Source organism: Diachasma alloeum, unplaced genomic scaffold (assembly GCF_001412515.2).
Source record: "Diachasma alloeum isolate Michigan unplaced genomic scaffold, Dall2.0 Dall_scaffold_00179, whole genome shotgun sequence".
Classification (NCBI taxonomy): Eukaryota; Metazoa; Arthropoda; class Insecta; order Hymenoptera; family Braconidae; genus Diachasma; species Diachasma alloeum.
Window position 1 is genome coordinate 2902878 of NW_021680345.1, and position 20778 is coordinate 2923655.

Here is a 20778-nt window from a genome sequence, read left to right on the forward strand (position 1 = left end):
CCCCCCCCCACATACTCTACACATAAAATTTTACCAAAATAGGGCATTCCGAACAGGAAAAATACGAATAATCCTCGGCGATATCATGAATGAAATTCCGAACAGCATAAAAGCCCCCAAATCAGCCTAACCCAAGTACAAAAAAATAGAAAAGCAAGACAGCTTTCCTCCGCCCACCCTTCCTTCAAACTTGATCCGTTAGAATTCGGAAAATCGTTCCTCGATTTTGGTTGAAGAGAGGAGAGGGTGGCGCCGACGCAGCGATTTAAGCCCATTGTGAGTACCGCCGGCGAGAGAGAGAGAGAGGAGGATAGAGCGAGTAAGAGGGAAATAATAACGACCCCGACGTCGCAGTGCTGCAGAGAGGTTGACGACCCGACGCGAGGCGACGCCCTCTCTTTCCTCCGGGGGTTGCCGAGGTATCCAACTCTTCCAATTCCCTCTCCCGACCCTCCTTTCATCAGACAACGCGCCGCCGCGTAACAGCATACACCATATCACCCCCTTTCCCTCCTCTTTCACCCTCCCCTCACCGACAACTGCAAAATTGTACGGCCCTGCGTATCCTGCGCGGCCCACGGCCACCCCCGTCTCACTCTCGCTCTCTCTCCCTCTCTCTCTCTCTCCCGCTCCTGTCGACGTCTAGCCAGGGTCGGGGTCATTGAACGTCGATAAAGATTTTGGACTCGAATATATAAACCCTTTACTGCAGAAAACGTGGTGTTGTGGACTATTGGTTGGACCCACAGAAATTCAACCCTCTTCATATCTATAATAGGGAACTTGCGTGAATTTTTTTTCAAATTTCTAATCTCAAGTTTCGGACCTGAATAATCCATTTTTCATTCACAAACTTTCGAAATATTACTCGTTAATTAATAATTCATTGTTGAAAATCGAAGATTTCAAACGCTTTGACATCGCTGACGTCACACAGACGGTCGAGCGCTGGGCCAATCACAGAAGCTTGAGGCGACCTAACCCAATATTGAGGTGCGCCTCGGCCAATGGAGGACGACAACTCCCCACTCTCTTCACACTCTACCAATGAAGCGTTACCTGACCGTCTTCGTGACGTCATGAGCAAAAAAATGGTCTCGAGAACGACTGATTTTCAATTAATTATCATAAGACATCTGGGCAATATTTCTGCATAATTTTCGCTGTTTAGCTATTCATATGTTATAAGGAATGTGTTAATACGGGAATTGAGCTTCATGCAAGTTCCCTATTATTTTAATGTCATCGTGGGCCAGGGGAGAGATTAATCTGAATTAGGCGGACGAATTTGGGAGGTTTATGGAGACAATTTGTTAATTACGCAAAGAAAAAAATCTGTAACTCAGGGGGATTAGGCTGATTTGATAATGCCAACAGATTATTGCAGGAGTTTACGCGTTCAATATTACGTTGTCGCTGATAGGTTGCTATTAGCGACCTCAGACTTGTCACAATGCAAGTTGATTTTTTTCTGAGCGGACTGACGTTTGTGCATGGATAAAAAATTGTAACTGCACTGAGATAAAAGTTTTAGTTTTTAGGGATCAATAAATTAAATTAAGATATTCTTGAGACTGCACCTAGAAAAATGGTTTATTTGAAATGAATAAACTTGATTTGAATAGAATAAATCCTCTATTACAATTCAATAAACGATTTATTTGATTTAAATAGAGTTTATATAATTCAACTGAACCATTTTTCTGCGTGTAGCTGGAGTGAGTGAGTTTTGTCCCTTGATTTAAGTGACGGGGTCCTTAGCATCTAGCACTGACAGTAGGAACGAACTCAGTGGATTTCAGAACTCTTCCCTCGTCAAATTTCATACGCGTGGGACCTTGAAAATTAGGGAAAGATCTTTTAGAACTGAAACTTTTTTTTCTGCTGTGGGGCGTCTTCGCTTGGACCCACGCAGGTTCAATCTGTTCACATCTATAATTATTTTGACGTCACCGTGGGCTAGGGGAGCGATTAATCTGTATCAGATTAATAAATTGGAGAGATTTATGGTGACAATTTGTTAACTGCACTTTTAGAGAACCATTGAAATTTCAGATTTCAATGAAATTCTCAATTTTCAAACTGCAGAAAAATGAGATTTCCTCAATTTAATTGAATTTTTAATAGATTTGTTTCTGTGCGTACTCAAAACTCACATGTAAACCTCTGGCTGAACCCAATAGTGTCAACCTCCCCTACATCTACAATCATTCTGTCGCAACCGGGAGCCGGGGGAGAAATTAATTTAAAGCAAATTAATAAATTCGGGGAATTAATGAGGACAATTCATTAATTACGCGCAGAGGAAAATGTATACCCCACAGGAAAAAGCCGGATTTCTTCTCAACAATGCCTCGATAAACCGTAACTGAAATCCTCGATACAACAAGTGATAATTTGATACTGTACAAAAGAAGTGTATTCTAGGCTGAAGGCCCTCGGGCAATGGCCATTTGTAAGCATGTATGTTTTTTGCAATAAATAGCGTTAAAAGTTGACTACAACAAGTGAAACACTGAAACAGCCTTAGCAATAAATATTTCTCTAATTTCTATCACTTGTCATGGAATGGTTGAACTAAAATTCACAGTTTCCATAAATTTTTTCACCAAATCGTGAATTTTCAATGACAAAACGCCTTAAAATTGCAGCGGAATTGTCACTTTCAAAACGTGTACCAGAAATGTCAATCAAAAATTGTTTACACTGTACAAGTGAACTGAGCCAGGCGAGAGATTGATTTAAATCAACTGAATAAATTTGGGGAATTCATGACGACAATTCGTTAATTACGCACAGAGAAAAATGTATACCTCACAGGAAAAAACCCGATTTCATCTCAATAATGCTTCGATAAGCCATAACTCAAATTATCGATACGACAAGTGAACCACTTCCTGAAACATCCTTAGCAATAGATTTTTCTCTGTCCAATTACGGGTGAAAGTTATTAGAAAAAAAAAAGTTTAGAGTATTTAAAATTAGTGTGTGTTTGCTCAAAAATATTGTAAACTCACCATTTCAAATAGACCCGCCTTCATCTAAAAAATAAAAGAAAAAAGAGAAAAGGAAAATTAAAAAGTTCTTTGCTCCATTAGATATTGAGAAGATGAAATGATGAAGCATTTGATGTTGGACGATTACAAACTGGAATTGGCATGAGAACGATTGGATGACATCTATGAACTGATGATCGACATTTTCATGGGGTACAGTTTTTCCGTCAGCTCGAGAGAAAAAAAATGCAGCGTCGCATCCCCGGGAGGGCCGCGCCTGCGACGCCCCAGGGTCAGAGGTCATTGAACGGGAGTAGGAACGGGTAAAGATTTCGAGTTGGACGCAGTACAGTGCCGATGCCCCTGCGGTAAACGCCAGAAGGACCTGCCCCACCCGTACTCGTTCCCTTCATCTCAAGGGGTTATACTGTAGACAACTACCCCCGCCTCTCCCCCTCCCAGAGTTTTATTTTTTCCTCCTCCTGCATAAGGAAGAAAGGAGTGGAGAAAAAAAATACATGAAGACAACACAGGCAAAAAAATGTGGGGAGGCTTCCAAATCCAGAAACATCGAGGCACTTTTTTCTGTGGCCACCACTCTTTGGATTGTTTCCAAAACGGCTGAAATATTAACACGAAAGCCTAAAAAATGGCCTACAGAATTTTCCAACCCACTAAGAGTAACAGAATGGAGAAATTTGTTAAATGGGTTGAGAGAAATATCCGGAATTATTCACAAAAATTAATGGAGAATTACAACGAAATTCGTTCTTTTTTAGTCTTGGTGTCGTTGGAATTATACGGAAGGACTAGCTGCCCCCCCCCCGGCAACGGACAATTCTTTCCATCTAAAAATTTTCAGACAGTTTTTGGAAATTCTGAAGTTAAGGGAAAGCTCTAGATTTTTTTGAAATTTCATCCCTAGGCGAAGCGATTTTTTCACTTGAAAAATATTCTATCATTTTCGAGAAAATTCCACCACGTGCACTCCCTTGGAAAGAATACGTATTTATTTATTTTCAATGTAGAGTCCTTTAACGAATTTTCAGATGTCCAATTTCAACGATTTTCTAAAGTATAAAAAATTTGCAGGTTGTTCATCTCTTTAGGGGATGAATTATTAAAAATCGTTCGTTAAAGGGTGGTTACGTCACTATAACTGTTGGTTGATACTTCAATTACCTCGGAAATAGCTTGTCCCCCCCTCCTTGCGTTGTCCACGAAATTCCTCGAATCAAAAAATTTCGAGATTTTTAACAAATTCTGAAATTGTCCCGAAGGTTTCACAAAGTTCCAAAATTGAATCATTGGCCGAGTCGATTTTTTTCTTTGAAAAAAATTCTATCTTCCCCTAGAAAATTCAAGGAATCTACAAAAATTCGAAATTTCCAGAATCCGTTTCTTTCCACCCCCTCAGAGATTGATTTTTTTTTAACTGAAAACTATGTATTTATCAATTTTGAATGTAGAGTTCACATGCGAATCTTAAAAAAAGTGCACCCTATTCACGCCCTTAGACGCTGCATTTCCAAGAATCCTTCGTTAGTGGGTGGTTACGTCACGAAAGAACTAACATTGACCAGAGCAAAGAGCTGATACAAATTACCTCCATACTGTCCTTAATGATCGATTAAAATTATGTGAACGTGCCAATAACAAGTTCAAAATCTCCTACCAAACCTTCCACGATTGATCAATGGGAAATAGTGATTTGCACATAAATTCCGTGGCGCACGTCCTAGACCATGAATTCGCGCATGCACCTTTCGAGGGGGTGTTGAGGGTTGTGAGGAGAGGGAGTAGTGAGGTATGAAGGGCTAAGGGGAATTGATAGTAACGCAGCCTACCCCGTTGAGACACTGCAGACCGCACCGAGCCACTCCCTATGCGTCCCAGAATCGTGAATTCCTCCCTCCTCACCTCAAAATCCTCACATATACAGCATTTTGATGGTTGTATGGGTGATATCCGATGTAAACGATAATCCCAACCAGTAAATGGCTGACAAGAAGGATACCCCAAGATCGATAGTGCAAGTACATGATTACAATGCAACGTCAACTACTGTGATTTCAGTATTATCTGAGTAAAGCTAATGTTTGATGATGAAATATTGATATTTTTGCTCACTTTGCTGAAGTAACCGACGGTGTGACAGCCCTCGGAGTCGTTGATTGTCATTACGTAGAAGAGAAAGGGCTCGACGTCGTAGTAGAGGGTCTTGTGGTCGAGGAAAAATTTCGCCAGAAGACAGAGGTTCTGGCAGTACTGCTTGTACCGCTTACCGTCCACTTCCCACACGCCAATTTTGTCTTTTCTGAAAGTGAATTAATGATTTGGCGAATCGTAAGTGGTACCGGATGGCGTCAATAATTTAGGGTATCATTGAAATGTTCGGAGCGGGTAATTCGTTAACACTGGAGTATCGGGACTATGTTATGCTAGAGGAAAAGAGATCACTCTCAGAATTCCAATTTAAATGGATTTAATTTGATGCTGTGGTTTTGAATAGAACAAACTCAATCCCTCAAGTTTGAGGGCCCACTGAAGTCAAATGTGAAGTAAAGAGAATATAAATTGGGAAGAAGCTGAAAAGTTAACTGTGGTGAAATGCTCTTGTCCGAGTCTCAGAAGAGTTTACCTTAGTTACGCATTTTTCAATTTCAGCTGAGATAGTACTTTCTTGTGAGAGGAATTGAGTTTGTCTGTTTTGAACTACAACATTGAATTGAACCTATTCGATGTGGCCTAGAGAAAAAAGCATAACTCGGAGGAAGGATTCAAAGAGGTCCATCTCAGAATTCCAATTGTGATTAATCTCACCTAATATTGATGGTCTTAAAAAGTTCAAACTCAATTCCTTCCACAAAAAATCGAACTTAATGTTGTGGTTTTAAAAAGAACAAACTCAACTCCTCCCACAAGAAAGCGCTATCCCAGTTGAAATTAAAAAATCAAGTGAAAACTGAAGAGAAACTCAAGGGAATCCTTAGAAAATACGGCTCAAGAAATAATACTTTGTTATATAGTTTAGGAATTCTTACAGTTTCAATGGATTTCTTGATACATGTATTTACGTAGGAGGACCGTAAAATATTTCATACACTCTTTACTTACGCAGACTTCATTGTATCATTAAGTTTGAGAGTTCATTGAACGTCAAATGTGGAGTAAAAATAAAACAAATAGGGAGGGAGCTAAAACTGACACTCAAGAACAGTTTACCCGAGTTATGGCTTTTCAAATTTCAGCTTAGATTACACTTAGCTCGTGGGAGAATTAGAGTCAATTCTTTTTGAACGACAACATTGAGTTCGATCTATTTGAATTAGAACTCTGAGATATAATGAGTATGATAGCTTCTATTATCATCAAATAGTTCACATGGAATGTCATAGAATGTCATGGATGATTGAACGGAATGAGAGACATCGTTTCAAACATTATCCATATTTAATATTTCATTAAGCCCCATAGACAGGTGATGACATCAATAATTCAATTCATTAGTCAATATTTTGAACGAAAGATGATGAATGGATGAGTACTTGACATAAAAGATTGACTGGACAGCTGACGATAGAATATTTTCACACTTTTGTTTAATATTATTTCAGTGTCAATACTGTTTAATGCGGGATTAGAGTTCATAGTCAGGACGCGATGCCATCAATAATTTGATTCATGATCACAATTTAATTCATGTTGATGCCCCTTCATTATGCCCTTTTTCCTGTCAAATTTTATATTCCTTTTGTCAATTAATTGTTTATAGTCATTCTCATTGCAAAAACTAATACGACCGATGAGAATCATGTCCCAATTGATACAATAAATGATTTGCTCATGTTCAAATTCCTATGCTCACCGAATAAGATTTTAATTATAATTGCAATTCAAGTTCTTCTAGAATACACTTTAGCATGTGAATTTCTCTGCGAACACTGTTCACACGGTAATTCAATTAATCTGTTGTTGTTCATCTTATCAATATAATTCCGTCCTAGAATATTGTCATTTCGTATTTTCAGCACCAAATTAAAAATTAAAACCTAATTTGGAATATTAAGTCACAGCTTCTTTTACTCATATCAGAAATTTTGTAGTTGGATATTGATATTATTTGTGCAACATGAAAAAACAGATCATCATTTTCACTATCTTGCATACAGATTGTCCTATCCTTAACGTAAAAAATGTGAAACAATGTTATAATTCTGATTATTAATTCCAATCAACTCTGTTCAATGAAAACATTAGGAAACGCAATATTAAAAAAGAATTATTCTATTTTCCTTTGACCTAAATGCATTAGACAAGTATGATTCGTTTATGGATGTTTCATAGAATGCACGGAGAGAAATATTCAATAAAATTTACGTATCTAATTCCAGAGCGAAATGTAGTTGTAGGAAATTTGACGGAACTGTCACGGAATTTTTCCAGAGCGTTCCGTACTTTTCATCTGAATCTCAAATGTAAAATTACGATACCGTTACTTAAATCTTCTGAGTCGATTTCGTAATCGGTGAGCGAATTGTGAGTTCCGTAATTTTTACTGAACATTTCTTTCCGTGTGGTATTCAATTCTCTTTTGTTTGTTAGACGGGCTTCATGAAAATTCGACGCAAGGCGATTCTACTCATGAAAACGGCCATACTTTTTCCATTCTTTCAAGATATCCACATTCGAGTTCTCATTTTCGATTTGAAATATTGCCCATGTTTTTTTTTCAGAAAAAATTCAGAAGTTTGAGTGAATAAATAATAGAATGGAAGACTTTATTTATAGATCTGCATCGGCTTACCTGTAGACTTCATGACCCGGTGGATGCTTCCAAATACACTTTTCTCTGTGCCTCCTCAAGACTTGCTTACTCTTGGCGTACCTCAAGCAGAATTCACACAAGTAGAGCTTCGGGGCTCGGCTGAACTCCTCGGGATATGGACTCTGATACCAAACTTCCATCTCCCATTTTCCCATTTCTACGCACTTTGTGCCACCCCCATTGCGGCCCTCGCCCTCATAGTCAAGGTCTTTCAGCTCTTTCTCCTGTTTAATTGAGTTTAGAAGGATTAATTTGTAGAGCGAAGAAACTCACAGGAGTAGATACAAAATTTTTGTTTGTTGAGTAGAACCGATGACATGCATTGCGAATGCCAAGAGGTCGTTGTTGCAGCTCAAATGGGACGATAGGATCTTTTGGCTGTGGTAGAGGTGATAGTGGCATGGCTGACGCCGAGAGATCGGATCTGCAGTTGCAATCGACAGATACAATCTCTTGGCATTTCACGAGGGATAAAACATGGAGGACAAATCGTTCTTCATGCTGGATTATTGATTTCGTTTCATTTTTATTAGGATGTTTTATTAGTTGCGAGTGATTCTGTTTTGCACGATGTTTTTGCTTCCAAATGGACGCTTTGTATTTAAAAAATTTCGACATTTTCTCGGAAATGATGTAGAATGTTATGAAACATGTCTCTACATATGCGCGCGACAATTTTGGTTTTATGTGACTTATTGTTTTTGAAAATCGTTGATTAAAATGGGAAATTTTGGCATTTGATAGCTATGCTTGAGCTTAACTTTGGCGCATTTGGCGAATTTGAAAAAAATTGACTGATTCCTCAGACATAAAATCGATAGAAACTCCGCATAAATAAGTTTTTCAATATTTCAATAATATTTAATTGAAAAGTGAGGACATTTCACCTGAATTTCAATTTTTTTTTAATTCTCACGAAATTAAGCGATTTTTCAGTTAAAAAATCCATCAAAATTTCACATGAATTATTCTTTACTAAATATTTCAAGAGTTAACACGTGGAATTCATAAAATTATCCACCACCAATGAATAATTTCAAACGAAATTGCTGAGCACATCAAATTGAAATTTAAGTTCTCATTGAGTTTCCATAAAATGAGGCGATTTTACCGTCACAAAATCTATAAAAATTCCATATCAGTCTGATTGTTATCAAATATTTCATGAATTTTCACATGGAAATTATAAAAGTATTCATTACTTTTAATTCACCCTTTAAATCTCACAGTAAAAAGAAATAATAAATGAGAATTACTCACAATTTTTTCACTGGCAAGTGCCTGTGCCTCCATGAACAATTTTAGATCGTAATCGGAAGTGAGACCGGTCAACCGAGGCTGTCGATCCTTTTCAATCCCAGGGGGTTCACCCCCACTATCGCTATCATTGCCATCCCCATTTGGTCGGCTTCGTTTCGACCTCAAGTCTTTGACCTTTAATTGATAGTGCCTTTGATCATTGGTCTGGTGCATCCCTTTCGGTGATTTTTTTCCTATATTCATCAACGCTTTTTTACGCTCATCCTCACGTTTCTTCCGTTCTTTATAAAAGTCCCTACACAAATAAATGAAAACGCAAATGAAAGCAGAGGAAAACAGAATGGAATTATTCGAGGGATTTTGATTACAAAGGAGAACTTACACACAAGCCTGTGGTGTTGTATTATGATACAATGGACACGCTTCAAGTGTGAAATGCATATCAAATTTCCCTGATAAGTGTCCAAAAGACTCGCATGTTGCTGCCAGAGGGCATTCTCGCTCTTTGACTGAGCGCGATCGTCCTGTTGTACTCTGTGATCCTCTTCCAGAACCACCTGAGCTATGAGTGGTCCTTGATGTTGCTGAAGAGTGTCTTCCTGCCGCTCGTTTCACAGGAGATTTACTCGTGCTCCTCTTCACATCCACTGGAAAAAGGTTATCAGTTATCAATTTTAATTCATTTTGTCAATCCAGCGGGAAAAAAAATGTTGAATCAAGAATATCCCACTTGACTGAACAAAAAAACGAAATAGGTTAAATAACGGAATGCTGGAAGAATTTAAATAATACTATTTTATTATTATCGTAATTAATATCGTAAAAAACGAAATTAAAAATTAATCATTTAAAGATCCACGGCAAAAAATACTCTTAAAATTTAAAAAGAAGAAAGCATCCTATGGAAAAATAATATAATTAACATAAAAAACTCGTTATTAAATTGTGAATTTAAAAATTCCCCATTCAAGGATTGACTTTGAATTGAATTCCCAGATTATGTTCAATTTTCACAATGAAATAAACAATTTCGGTATTTAAAAAATTCTATGTCGATGACTTTAATATGAAAATGAATTTTCAACGATTTGACTCACAATATTAGAAATTCGCATGCAGATGTCTCGAAAATTTGAAAAAAATTCCCACAATGAATTTTAACTCAACGAACTGACGTATTTATAATGTATTCATTCATAAATTTTTAGGGAATTCATATTTTTATTTGAGATTATTTTTATCACGGAGCGGACGATTGATTAGATAAATGATAAATTCTCACCTGTGTCAGACTCTGAATCACTTTCTTCCTTAATCTGAGATTGGATTAATTTACTGCCTTTTCTCGGAGGTATTTTTTTCTTTCCTTTCGGGGACGTCGCCATTGAGCTCCTCCCAGGGGGCTCATCCTCGTCTTTATCACTCTCTGTAGCATCATCTTCACTCTTTATCACTGCAATTGCAAAAGATATATGCTCTTCAATTCGATTGCATGTCATCGTCGTATGGCCAAAGGGGCGTATTCGATTTTCATTCCAGTCTACTGAGAAACTAAAAACGTTTGAAATTAAAAATGATTGTTTATTTTCCAAGACAAACCTGGCCGTTTTGTATTTTTCTGTGGCTTCACAGCAGCCACAGCCACTGAAGGTCTTTTGGGAAGTGCACTGGAAGCATTACTCGACGAATGTGTCTCCTTTTTCTTCACAGGTGGCTGAGGACTGGGGGGACTGTCAGACGAGTCAGAGTCTGAGCTACTATCAGAGGAACCTGAGGATCCTGAACCACCGGAGCCCCCTGAACAGCTCTTCGAGCTCGCTGAACTCTCAGATTTTATCTGTTGCCTTGTAACTAGACCTGAGGGGATACAAAATACGAAATTAACTCGATCACACGAGTACGATCTACATTAAACGTACTGAAATACTAAAAACAATTTTTCAAAGTTCGTTTATTCATAATATTTAAGTACCTGTTACATCGATTTTCAATAAGGAAATTTGTCAAATATATCCTATAGACAATCAATTTCTAAGTTTAAATGAAATGAATTTTTTTCAGATGTAGGTATTGTTGAGTCCTATTGTTCGCCATTAATTAAAATTTAATTAATCGATTGGTTGTTTAATGTTTGAATTTTTTTGAAAATAAAAATTCCGGAGATATCTCTGAATATCATGTTTTAAATGACGTCGATCATAGCTAAAAATGTTTGTTTTAATGCTCTTAAGGCGAAGTTAAATATGATTACGATAGCTATATTGGTTGATTTGATTTTTATGATGATTGTTGAAAATTTTGAATTGAAAGTGAGCTTTCCGATGATTTCTTCAAATGTGATGTTTCGAATTCATTCAAGTATGTGTAAATAAAATTTTTCTATCAACATTTTCTCGAAGGGCTGAGGGGAGTGATAGAACTGTAACAATTAAACCCAACTGTTGAATTGATTATGTGCACTTTCTCGAACTATTAATGCAAACGATGACGTGAGTCAAAAAATTAAGAGAGTTTATTGTGTCTAATAGGTCATTTTTATTAACACAATCGACTATAACACATAAATAATCTCCAACAACTCCTCGTTCCCAAAATAATGACCAAATATTATTCCCAAATATATCTCGTTTGTTTACTCACTGGGTCGATTTACCGGTGGTCTGGGTTTCGATTCACTGCCCTTGGGCTTCGGAGGTGGTTTCGACTTGGTAACGTTGCCACTCCCCTTGACACTCGACTTCGGAGGAGACGGACTGTCGCTCTCACTGCTATTCTCAGGACTGAAGATGCTCTTCTTCTTCAATTTCTTCTGCACAGGCTCAGAAGGAGGTTTCCCCGATTTATCCGACATTTTGCCAGCATTACCACCACCCCCAGAACCCTTATTCCCTTTGTTATGCAGTAATTTGGAAGCGAGAGCATTCTTATGCTGCTGAGACGGGGCATGACTGGCTTTTCCGGAAGGTCTCTGGGCCTTTATCACAGGAGCAACAGTAGCTGTTGCCTTCGGCTTCGTCGGAGGTTTCCTCTTCGCCGAGGGTTTCGATTTAGTCGGGGATTCCTCGGACTCTGAGGAATAAACAACTGTTGGACGAGGCTTTGGCGCTGATTTCTCTTTAATCTTCGTCTCAGAGCCTCCAGCAGTCGTTTCAGCCTTCGATTTTCCATGTCTATTGGCTATAGGCTGTGCTTTCTTCTTATTCCGCTCTGTATCCGACACTTTTGGACTCCGAGCTGAACTACTTGAGTTTTCGGAATCAGAGGAACTGGATTCACTTCCCGAACTCGAGGAACTGCTTGAGGAAGAACCTGAGGAGCTCGAGGATGTCGATTCCGAGCTTGTGGTCTGTCAATTGAAGACATTTTTTTTTAGGATTTTCAGCCGAAGACTCAAAAAATGCAATCAAAAAATTTTTGATTCATTTTCCAAGTCACTGATTGAGTTATGGGGATGCAAATTTTCATCCACATTTCATTTCATTTTATTTCATCAGAACATTATTTTTCAGTACTCGATTTTTCAATCAAAACATTAATTTCAGTGAAAATTCAAGGTTTCCCTAATTTTTCTTGATTTCTATTAATTTCCGTACGAAAATTGAACTGAAATTTACAGTTCCCATTCATTCATCTCTTTTACGCTGAACTTCCAATTAATTGAAAATTCACGAATATGTTTCCCTGAATTTTCCTGATTTCTAATAATTTTCGTGGAATAATTGCATTGAAATTTGCAATTCCCATTCGTTTTTCCATGAAATCCCTTGAAATTTCAGGGGAACAATAATGTAATGAAATTTTTTAAAAGTGTAGCAGAAATTTCAGCCAAAAATTTTCAACAGTGTACCTGTCCGAGGCACCACAGATTTTCCCTTGGCCCTTGGATTTAGTATATTTCTTTATGTTTGACTTACATTACCCCGTGTATGAGAAATAATTTGATTATTTTACAATATCAAACCTCGTGCATCTAATTTTCCTTAATTATCAGGAATATTGGTTTGAAAGATCTCATCATCAGTCTAAAGAAATATATAATTTTTCTCGAACATGAAAAAATCTACTTCTTAAAAAATAGATGACCATTCTTAAGAATATTCCCATGAACCAGGTTTGAAGCAGTGAACAGAGCCAGTTGACCAAACTCCTGTCAACTAAATTGTCAGTTAAGGAAGAATGTTAAGTTTTGCAGTTCAACTGAGGCAGTGAAGTATCAGAATAAACAAAAATAATCTGCCAATCAATTTTGATGGAATGTTCATCGAAGATGTTTCACCAAAAAAAACACTATTTTCCAATAATACCACTAATTATGAATCATTTAATCGATATTTACGACAGAATGCCCGACTGAAAACACTCTACGACGAATTCCTAAAATTGTCTAATTGTGGAATAAATTTACTCTAGACATAAATTTATTCTGATGAATTTCTCTCGTCAACAGAGCTTGGTGCAACTGGTTCACAATCGATATGCAAAACCGAATGGCTATATAAAAGCACCCCTAAACGAATTTCTAAAACCCTCCAACCACGGAATAAAACAACTTCTAACATGAATTTATTTCGTAAACAGGGCTTATTGCAGCCGACCCTTAACGGTTTATTATTTAGAGCCACGAGGAAACTCTTTTTCATCATATTAAACTAATACTCCAAAAATTGGTCAGTAATGTTTGTAATGTTTGTATACAATGTCATCGGGGACATAACCAAGAAGGATTTACAGGTGCTCACCTTTCGTTTCGGCGTCATTGTTGATCCTCTGGGGAATTAACTGTCCTCGATGCTCTTTTCCCCCTTCGGTTATGTACACTGCATTGTTTTTAAACCCCTCAACCCCCTTATTATCATTAATAAATGGAGATAAATATTGAAGGACAGGAGATTCTGCAGTTCCCACAACACTGGGGGGTGAGAAATTCCATTGACGTTAGGGGGAGTTGCCTTCAACTCCGGGTGATGTCGCCACTTGTCAAAGTCTAGTTGACACGAGCCAGCAGTCATTGCTGATTTGAATGAGAGACAGAGCTGTCGTCTGTTTACTTCTGCCCTTTGGGGTTTTTAGACTCTAGTATTCTTCGGTGTTTTTACCGTTTTTGAGAGAAGAAGGGAGTGGAGTGAGGTTTGTTGAGAGTTAATGGGTTGTTGATAATTATTTGGGGAGGTTCTTTGTCTCGGACATTGTTTATCATTTTCACGTGGCGCAGGTATGTATTTGTTTTGATTGTCTTGCATGGAAAAATAGGACATTTTTTTGTAAATTTATAGTGGGTTGTTGCTCGCTACTTAGCGAACTCCATTGACGTTTTTTTCTGGGTGACACAGTATTAATGTAAATAAAGAAGTTTGTAGGGTTTGATAGAATAACAAGGATTGAGTTCTGCTCGAGCAATAATAAAATGCACAATTTGCATTGTTTTTCTCGAAAGACCTTCAATAGTTCTGCAAAACCGAAGGAATTCAGTTGTCTTCTGGAACATTGAATGATTAAGGGAGAGTGGGATAAAACGACCCCTTTTGACTTTTTTTGTGATACTCATAACTCAGAAACAAATTCATTAATTGAGATCAGTCTAGGCGCATTTTAAACGGGAAGAAGCGTAGTTTCTATGGAAAAAAAATTATTTCATTTTATTTGAAATTGAATGAGCTGTTAACATTTTTGAAAAAATCAAAAGAGGCCGTTTTACCCCACTCTCCTCTAATTCTCCTTGTTATAGCAATTAAACAGAACGAACAATGATTGGGAGACGCAGGGGCATCTCAGATCTACCAGAGCAGTCTCCGTATAAAAAGATGCGACGACGAAATACCGCTGAACAGGAGAGTCAAGGGGAGTTTCCCTCAAACTCAATTGCTGACAAATTAGTGAGTATTTGGGAAGTAGGAATCAATGTCCCTGCAGTAATTACTTACGAACTATCATTTTTATCTTGTCCCCGTTTTGCTGGAAAGGTTGGGACACCAAGGAAACTTTCCTTTTTTGACTATTCATGGGTCAAAAGTAAAGTTATCAATTCAGCTCAGTTTAGAGGTGTCAGGAAGGGGAAGAATTCTACTTTTCACGAGAGAAAATTATCCCATTTCACATTCGCAATTTGTTGAATAATCAGGAAAAAATGAATTTGAAAGGGATTTAATTATTTCAACAGCGAAATAGTAAAGGGAGATAAGTCAATTTTGACTATTGACCAGTTTTCAATCAATATCTCGGAATCTAAGGGAGATAGCGAAATTTTTGTTACAACGTTTTTTGTGGAGCCGATTAAGTGCTACAACAAATGTAATTACGAAAATTTCGCTATCTCCCATAGATTCCGAGATATTGATTGAAAACTGGTCAATAGTCAAAATTGACTCATCTCCTTTTACCACTTCGCTACTGATTTGATTATTCATTAATCAATGGATCTACCTGAATTGTCCTACAGAGTGCTGACGCTGTTAAGCTCCAACAGATTGAAGGGAAATTTGCAAGTCTCGAAAAAGCCAATAATGATCTGCAGATGAGACTTGCGTTATCAGAAGCCAAGGTCGCGAAGCTAAATAGTGATCTGATGAACAAGTAAGTAGACTTATCAAACTAATCGTTGTCAACTAGATAATCTTCTATCTTCATTATTCAGAATGACGACTGTCTGGGATTACAAGAAGAGCATCACTGAAACCATCAATTATGTGACTGAAGCGATGGAAGACTGTCAGGGGTACAATGAGCATCTTACTTCTCAGTATAATCAAGTGGTGGTGAAGCTGTGCGCAGACAATGAAACTCTGAAGACTCAGGCAGAACGTCATGCGAAAGAGCAGGTCCAACATGGTAAAAACCAAAAAATTGATTCCCTGATAGATTGAATTGTTGCATGATTTTTTATCAGTTGAAAAAAATGAATTGATTTTATTGTTATATAAAAAAAAATATTCATCCTTTGATAGCTAAGGTAGTTCACCAGCTCTCCCAAAAAGAATCGGAACTTGTTGAAGTGAAATCAAAGTATCAGATCCTCCACGTTGAGATTGAGAGCTGCAAGAAGAAACTGCAGCGACTTGGGGAGGGCGAGAGATGTCTCCAAAAGAGCATCCTTGAGCTTGAAGCCACTGCTGGTGAAGAGAAAAGGAGATTGGAGTCGATGTGTGCAGTTGAGACCGAGAAATTGAGTCAGCAAGGTCATCTCCATGAGATTGAGACACAGAAGTTCCTGAAGGAGATTGAAGAGCTGAAGGAGAAGTCTATGAATCTGCAGCATGAAAAGAACGATGTTGTTCGGTTGGTGGCTGAGAAGGAGGCGGAGATAAAGAGTTTTGAGCAGGCTGTCGATCATTACAAGTATGATTGAAATATTTCACAACTCGTCTGAACTTTTTGAAAAACTTTGATTGATTGTTAATGAGAACTTCTTATTGATATTTTTTTGTGTTTCAGAGTAAATGTAGAAGAATTAAAGACTGAACTGGCTGAGAAAACTGCTCGTTGTCAGCGTGCGGATGACGAGATGGTGAAGTGCGAGGGTGAAATGCTGGAGAAAAATAAACAGGTTGATATTTGATTAGATTCATGAATATTATCTTGATAGCTTAATGTGTTAACATGCATTGTATTCATGAATTTATTTTCCTTCTAGATCTCTCAACTTACACAACAACTTGAGACTATTCAACTCGACTTATCAAGGATGGCAGCTGCTTTAGCAAGTGTGGAGGAGGCCAAACGTGACTTAGAACGGGAGATTGCGATGAAAGAACTTCAGTCACAAGAGACACAGGCGAAGTGTGGTCAAGTGGAGACAGAATTGAGAAGACAACTGGCGATTCTGCAGGAGAATTTATCACAGAGAACTTCAGAACTACAGGTAATATTAATATTTTTTCATTGATGGAGAGTGCAATAACTTTTCTAATTCCCTTTACTTAATTACTTGTTATTAATTTGTGATTTAGGAGCTTCAAAACAAGTGGAAAGAGACTGATTCTCAGAGAGANATTATTCATTAATCAATGGATCTACCTGAATTGTCCTACAGAGTGCTGACGCTGTTAAGCTCCAACAGATTGAAGGGAAATTTGCAAGTCTCGAAAAAGCCAATAATGATCTGCAGATGAGACTTGCGTTATCAGAAGCCAAGGTCGCGAAGCTAAATAGTGATCTGATGAACAAGTAAGTAGACTTATCAAACTAATCGTTGTCAACTAGATAATCTTCTATCTTCATTATTCAGAATGACGACTGTCTGGGATTACAAGAAGAGCATCACTGAAACCATCAATTATGTGACTGAAGCGATGGAAGACTGTCAGGGGTACAATGAGCATCTTACTTCTCAGTATAATCAAGTGGTGGTGAAGCTGTGCGCAGACAATGAAACTCTGAAGACTCAGGCAGAACGTCATGCGAAAGAGCAGGTCCAACATGGTAAAAACCAAAAAATTGATTCCCTGATAGATTGAATTGTTGCATGATTTTTTATCAGTTGAAAAAAATGAATTGATTTTATTGTTATATAAAAAAAAATATTCATCCTTTGATAGCTAAGGTAGTTCACCAGCTCTCCCAAAAAGAATCGGAACTTGTTGAAGTGAAATCAAAGTATCAGATCCTCCACGTTGAGATTGAGAGCTGCAAGAAGAAACTGCAGCGACTTGGGGAGGGCGAGAGATGTCTCCAAAAGAGCATCCTTGAGCTTGAAGCCACTGCTGGTGAAGAGAAAAGGAGATTGGAGTCGATGTATGCAGTTGAGACCGAGAAATTGAGTCAGCAAGGTCATCTCCATGAGATTGAGACACAGAAGTTCCTGAAGGAGATTGAAGAGCTGAAGGAGAAGTCTATGAATCTGCAGCATGAAAAGAACGATGTTGTTCGGTTGGTGGCTGAGAAGGAGGCGGAGATAAAGAGTTTTGAGCAGGCTGTCGATCATTACAAGTATGATTGAAATATTTCACAACTCGTCTGAACTTTTTGAAAAACTTTGATTGATTGTTAATGAGAACTTCTTATTGATATTTTTTTGTGTTTCAGAGTAAATGTAGAAGAATTAAAGACTGAACTGGCTGAGAAAACTGCTCGTTGTCAGCGTGCGGATGACGAGATGGTGAAGTGCGAGGGTGAAATGCTGGAGAAAAATAAACAGGTTGATATTTGATTAGATTCATGAATATTATCTTGATAGCTTAATGTGTTAACATGCATTGTATTCATGAATTTATTTTCCTTCTAGATCTCTCAACTTACACAACAACTTGAGACTATTCAACTCGACTTATCAAGGATGGCAGCTGCTTTAGCAAGTGTGGAGGAGGCCAAACGTGACTTAGAACGGGAGATTGCGATGAAAGAACTTCAGTCACAAGAGACACAGGCGAAGTGTGGTCAAGTGGAGACAGAATTGAGAAGACAACTGGCGATTCTGCAGGAGAATTTATCACAGAGAACTTCAGAACTACAGGTAATATTAATATTTTTTCATTGATGGAGAGTGCAATAACTTTTCTAATTACCTTTACTTAATTACTTGTTATTAATTTGTGATTTAGGAGCTTCAAAACAAGTGGAAAGAGACTGATTCTCAGAGAGAGTCTGTCTCAGCAGATTTATTAAAATCTAATCTCTTAGTTGAGGCCGTTCAAAAGGAAAATGTAGACATTAAACATGAATTAACTTTGATCAGTTCAACCAAAGAGGGCGAAGTGGAAATTCTTAAATATCAACTGGAGCATTTGAATAAGCAAATGGAAGAGAGACAACTAAAGTTCAACGCTGAGAGTCAGGTATATTCTACATAATTGACCAAAAGCTAATTGTGACTGTTAACTAACTGTGAATCTAGTCAATAACACCCACATTCCTTCTTTTCCAGGAAATGAAATTGAAATATGAAGAAATCGAAGTTAAATATCAAAATGAGATGGCAGCTAACAAGCAAAACTGTGAGAACTTTACAGCAGAATTGATTAATTTTAATACAAAGCTCCAACAACTGCAGGAACTCAATAAGCAATATCTCGAAGATAAAGAAAAATTCAATGAACAGTTCAACTCATCAGAAGAGAAGTTGAAAAACATCACAAAATCAAATGCACAACTGAAAGAGACGCTCCAGGTAGCCAATAAGAATCTAAAATTATCTGAACAAACAATCGAGGACTTGAACCAGAAGAATCAACAATTAGAAATAAAGAACAAAGATCTGATGGAAATGGAGGAAAAACTGAAGACTGCTGAACAAAAGGCTGAGGAGTTCCAGCAGAAGTATTTCAACGAGAAGATTAGGAAAATGCAGAAGGAATTGGATGCACTGAGGCTTAAACACCACGAGACTAATGATCAGCGTTTCCTCACAAGAAGACAATCCTGCCAGAAGCACCAGGAGAATCTGCAGGCATCCGGAAACAGGGCCCACGAGTTTCAGCAGAAATACTGTGCTCTTCATGCACGACAAGAGAATGAGATACGTGTATTTGACAGGCAGCAGAGACTTCTCGAGGAGGCTAACAGGAAAGCTCAGGAATTCGAGTGGAAATTCAAGGAGCTCCAAGTTCAGAGGTTGAATTTCAACAGGAAGTTGTCTGCTGTCTGTTCAGATGAGGTGATCATGAATGTTTATTATTACTCCACTCAGTTCTCCAGTTTTGTTTATAAAAATATTGTCATGAGATTTCTTTTTTCTTCAGGCTTTCCCTCCGGAAGTAGTCGAGATGTCAGTACCTCAGACACTGGAGATATCGTCGATGAAGAGGGTATCATCTTCCTCAAAAATTTCTTCAATACCGATTTTTACGTTTCGGGTACCAGTGCCGCAGAAACCTCCACAGACTCCAGAGTCAAACAATGAAGAAACTGAACCCATGATAGAAGACCTACCTCGTAGTAGCTCATCTCCCGACAGTTTCGTAATGATTGTGGAAGATAGTTTTTAGTTGGATGACAGAAAAATATCGTCTAAATCATCGCAGGATGATTCACGACGAGCCAAGTCCGCAGGTACTCAGACAAAAACTGCCCGGAAATTCTTTAAAAGTAGAGAATTTCAACAGAAGTGACATTATCATGTCAAAAAACTTCATTTTCATGCTTTTCAACTAAAGACATATTTTTTTTAATTGTCACCTTCGTACTTTTTATTTAATGTATGACATATCTATTTATGGGCTCAACAGTTATGTTGATTTCACTTCGTATCAGTGAGTGAGTGGTGCTTTAACTCCACAAAGTACATAAGAAAAAAATCTGCAGGTCTGTAATTGTCAGGAAAATTCTGTCTAATTATCACAGGATAGTTTATGATCGGCTGGGGTGGCGGGTGTTCACATAAAGACTGCCAGGGAATTCTTCAAGAATAGAGAATCTCAACAGAAGTGACATTGTCAGGTCAAAGATCTTCCTTTTTGCTCTTTTCACATAAAAACATTGAGAGAAATGTCGTCATTTCGTATTTTTTCATTTAATCTGTGACAGATACAGTTGCAGATTTCAAAGTTATGTTTCTTTCATTTAGTATCGATAACTGAGTGGAATTTTGAGTACACATTTTCAACTATTTCTCTATTTGTTTAATAAATACTAGCTTAATCTCAGTACTAATACTTGTTCTGTATTAATAAAAGGGTTTATTGATTTTGAATGATGAGTACTAAATCATTGAAAAATGTTGATTTTTATAATGTAATGTTCATCAGCATGCTGTGTTCCATCGGC

General features: G+C 37.7%; 2 protein-coding genes across 2 annotated transcripts in view; one reads left to right on the plus strand and one right to left on the minus strand.

Moving 5' to 3' along the window:
- LOC107043655 (histone acetyltransferase KAT7) overlaps positions 1-13984 on the minus strand; it is a 37276-nt gene extending 23292 nt beyond the window's left edge. The window contains exons 1-9 of the mRNA XM_015265237.2: positions 13824-13984; positions 11725-12430; positions 10684-10941; positions 10367-10537; positions 9467-9731; positions 9085-9379; positions 7804-8048; positions 5127-5313; positions 3018-3041 (exon numbers count right to left, since the gene is read on the minus strand). Of these exons, the coding sequence (XP_015120723.1) occupies positions 3018-3041; positions 5127-5313; positions 7804-8048; positions 9085-9379; positions 9467-9731; positions 10367-10537; positions 10684-10941; positions 11725-12430; positions 13824-13841 (2169 nt within the window). The 5' untranslated portion in view covers positions 13842-13984. The remainder of the gene's footprint in view (positions 1-3017; positions 3042-5126; positions 5314-7803; positions 8049-9084; positions 9380-9466; positions 9732-10366; positions 10538-10683; positions 10942-11724; positions 12431-13823) is intronic.
- Positions 13985-14116: 132 nt separating this feature from the next.
- Positions 14117-20629, plus strand: LOC107041261 (restin homolog). The gene is made up of 10 exons (XM_015261734.1): positions 14117-14296; positions 14810-14957; positions 15521-15654; positions 15716-15909; positions 16026-16416; positions 16513-16624; positions 16712-16939; positions 18618-18851; positions 18941-19669; positions 19755-20629. Exons 2-10 carry the CDS (start codon positions 14829-14831, stop codon positions 19998-20000), a joined length of 2397 nt encoding a protein of 798 aa, XP_015117220.1. The 5' UTR covers positions 14117-14296; positions 14810-14828; the 3' UTR covers positions 20001-20629.
- The last annotated feature ends 149 nt before the right edge of the window (positions 20630-20778 follow it).

Bases quoted from the DNA above. Each gene is read 5' to 3' on its own strand.
- LOC107041261 (XM_015261734.1), top strand. From the start codon at position 14,829: ATGATTGGGAGACGCAGGGGCATCTCAGATCTACCAGAGCAGTCTCCG. The intron at 16,417-16,512 runs GTATGATTGAAA...TTTGTGTTTCAG, and splicing joins CAGGCTGTCGATCATTACAA to AGTAAATGTAGAAGAATTAA. The intron at 16,940-18,617 runs GTAATATTAATA...TTTGTGATTTAG, and splicing joins AGAGAACTTCAGAACTACAG to GAGCTTCAAAACAAGTGGAA.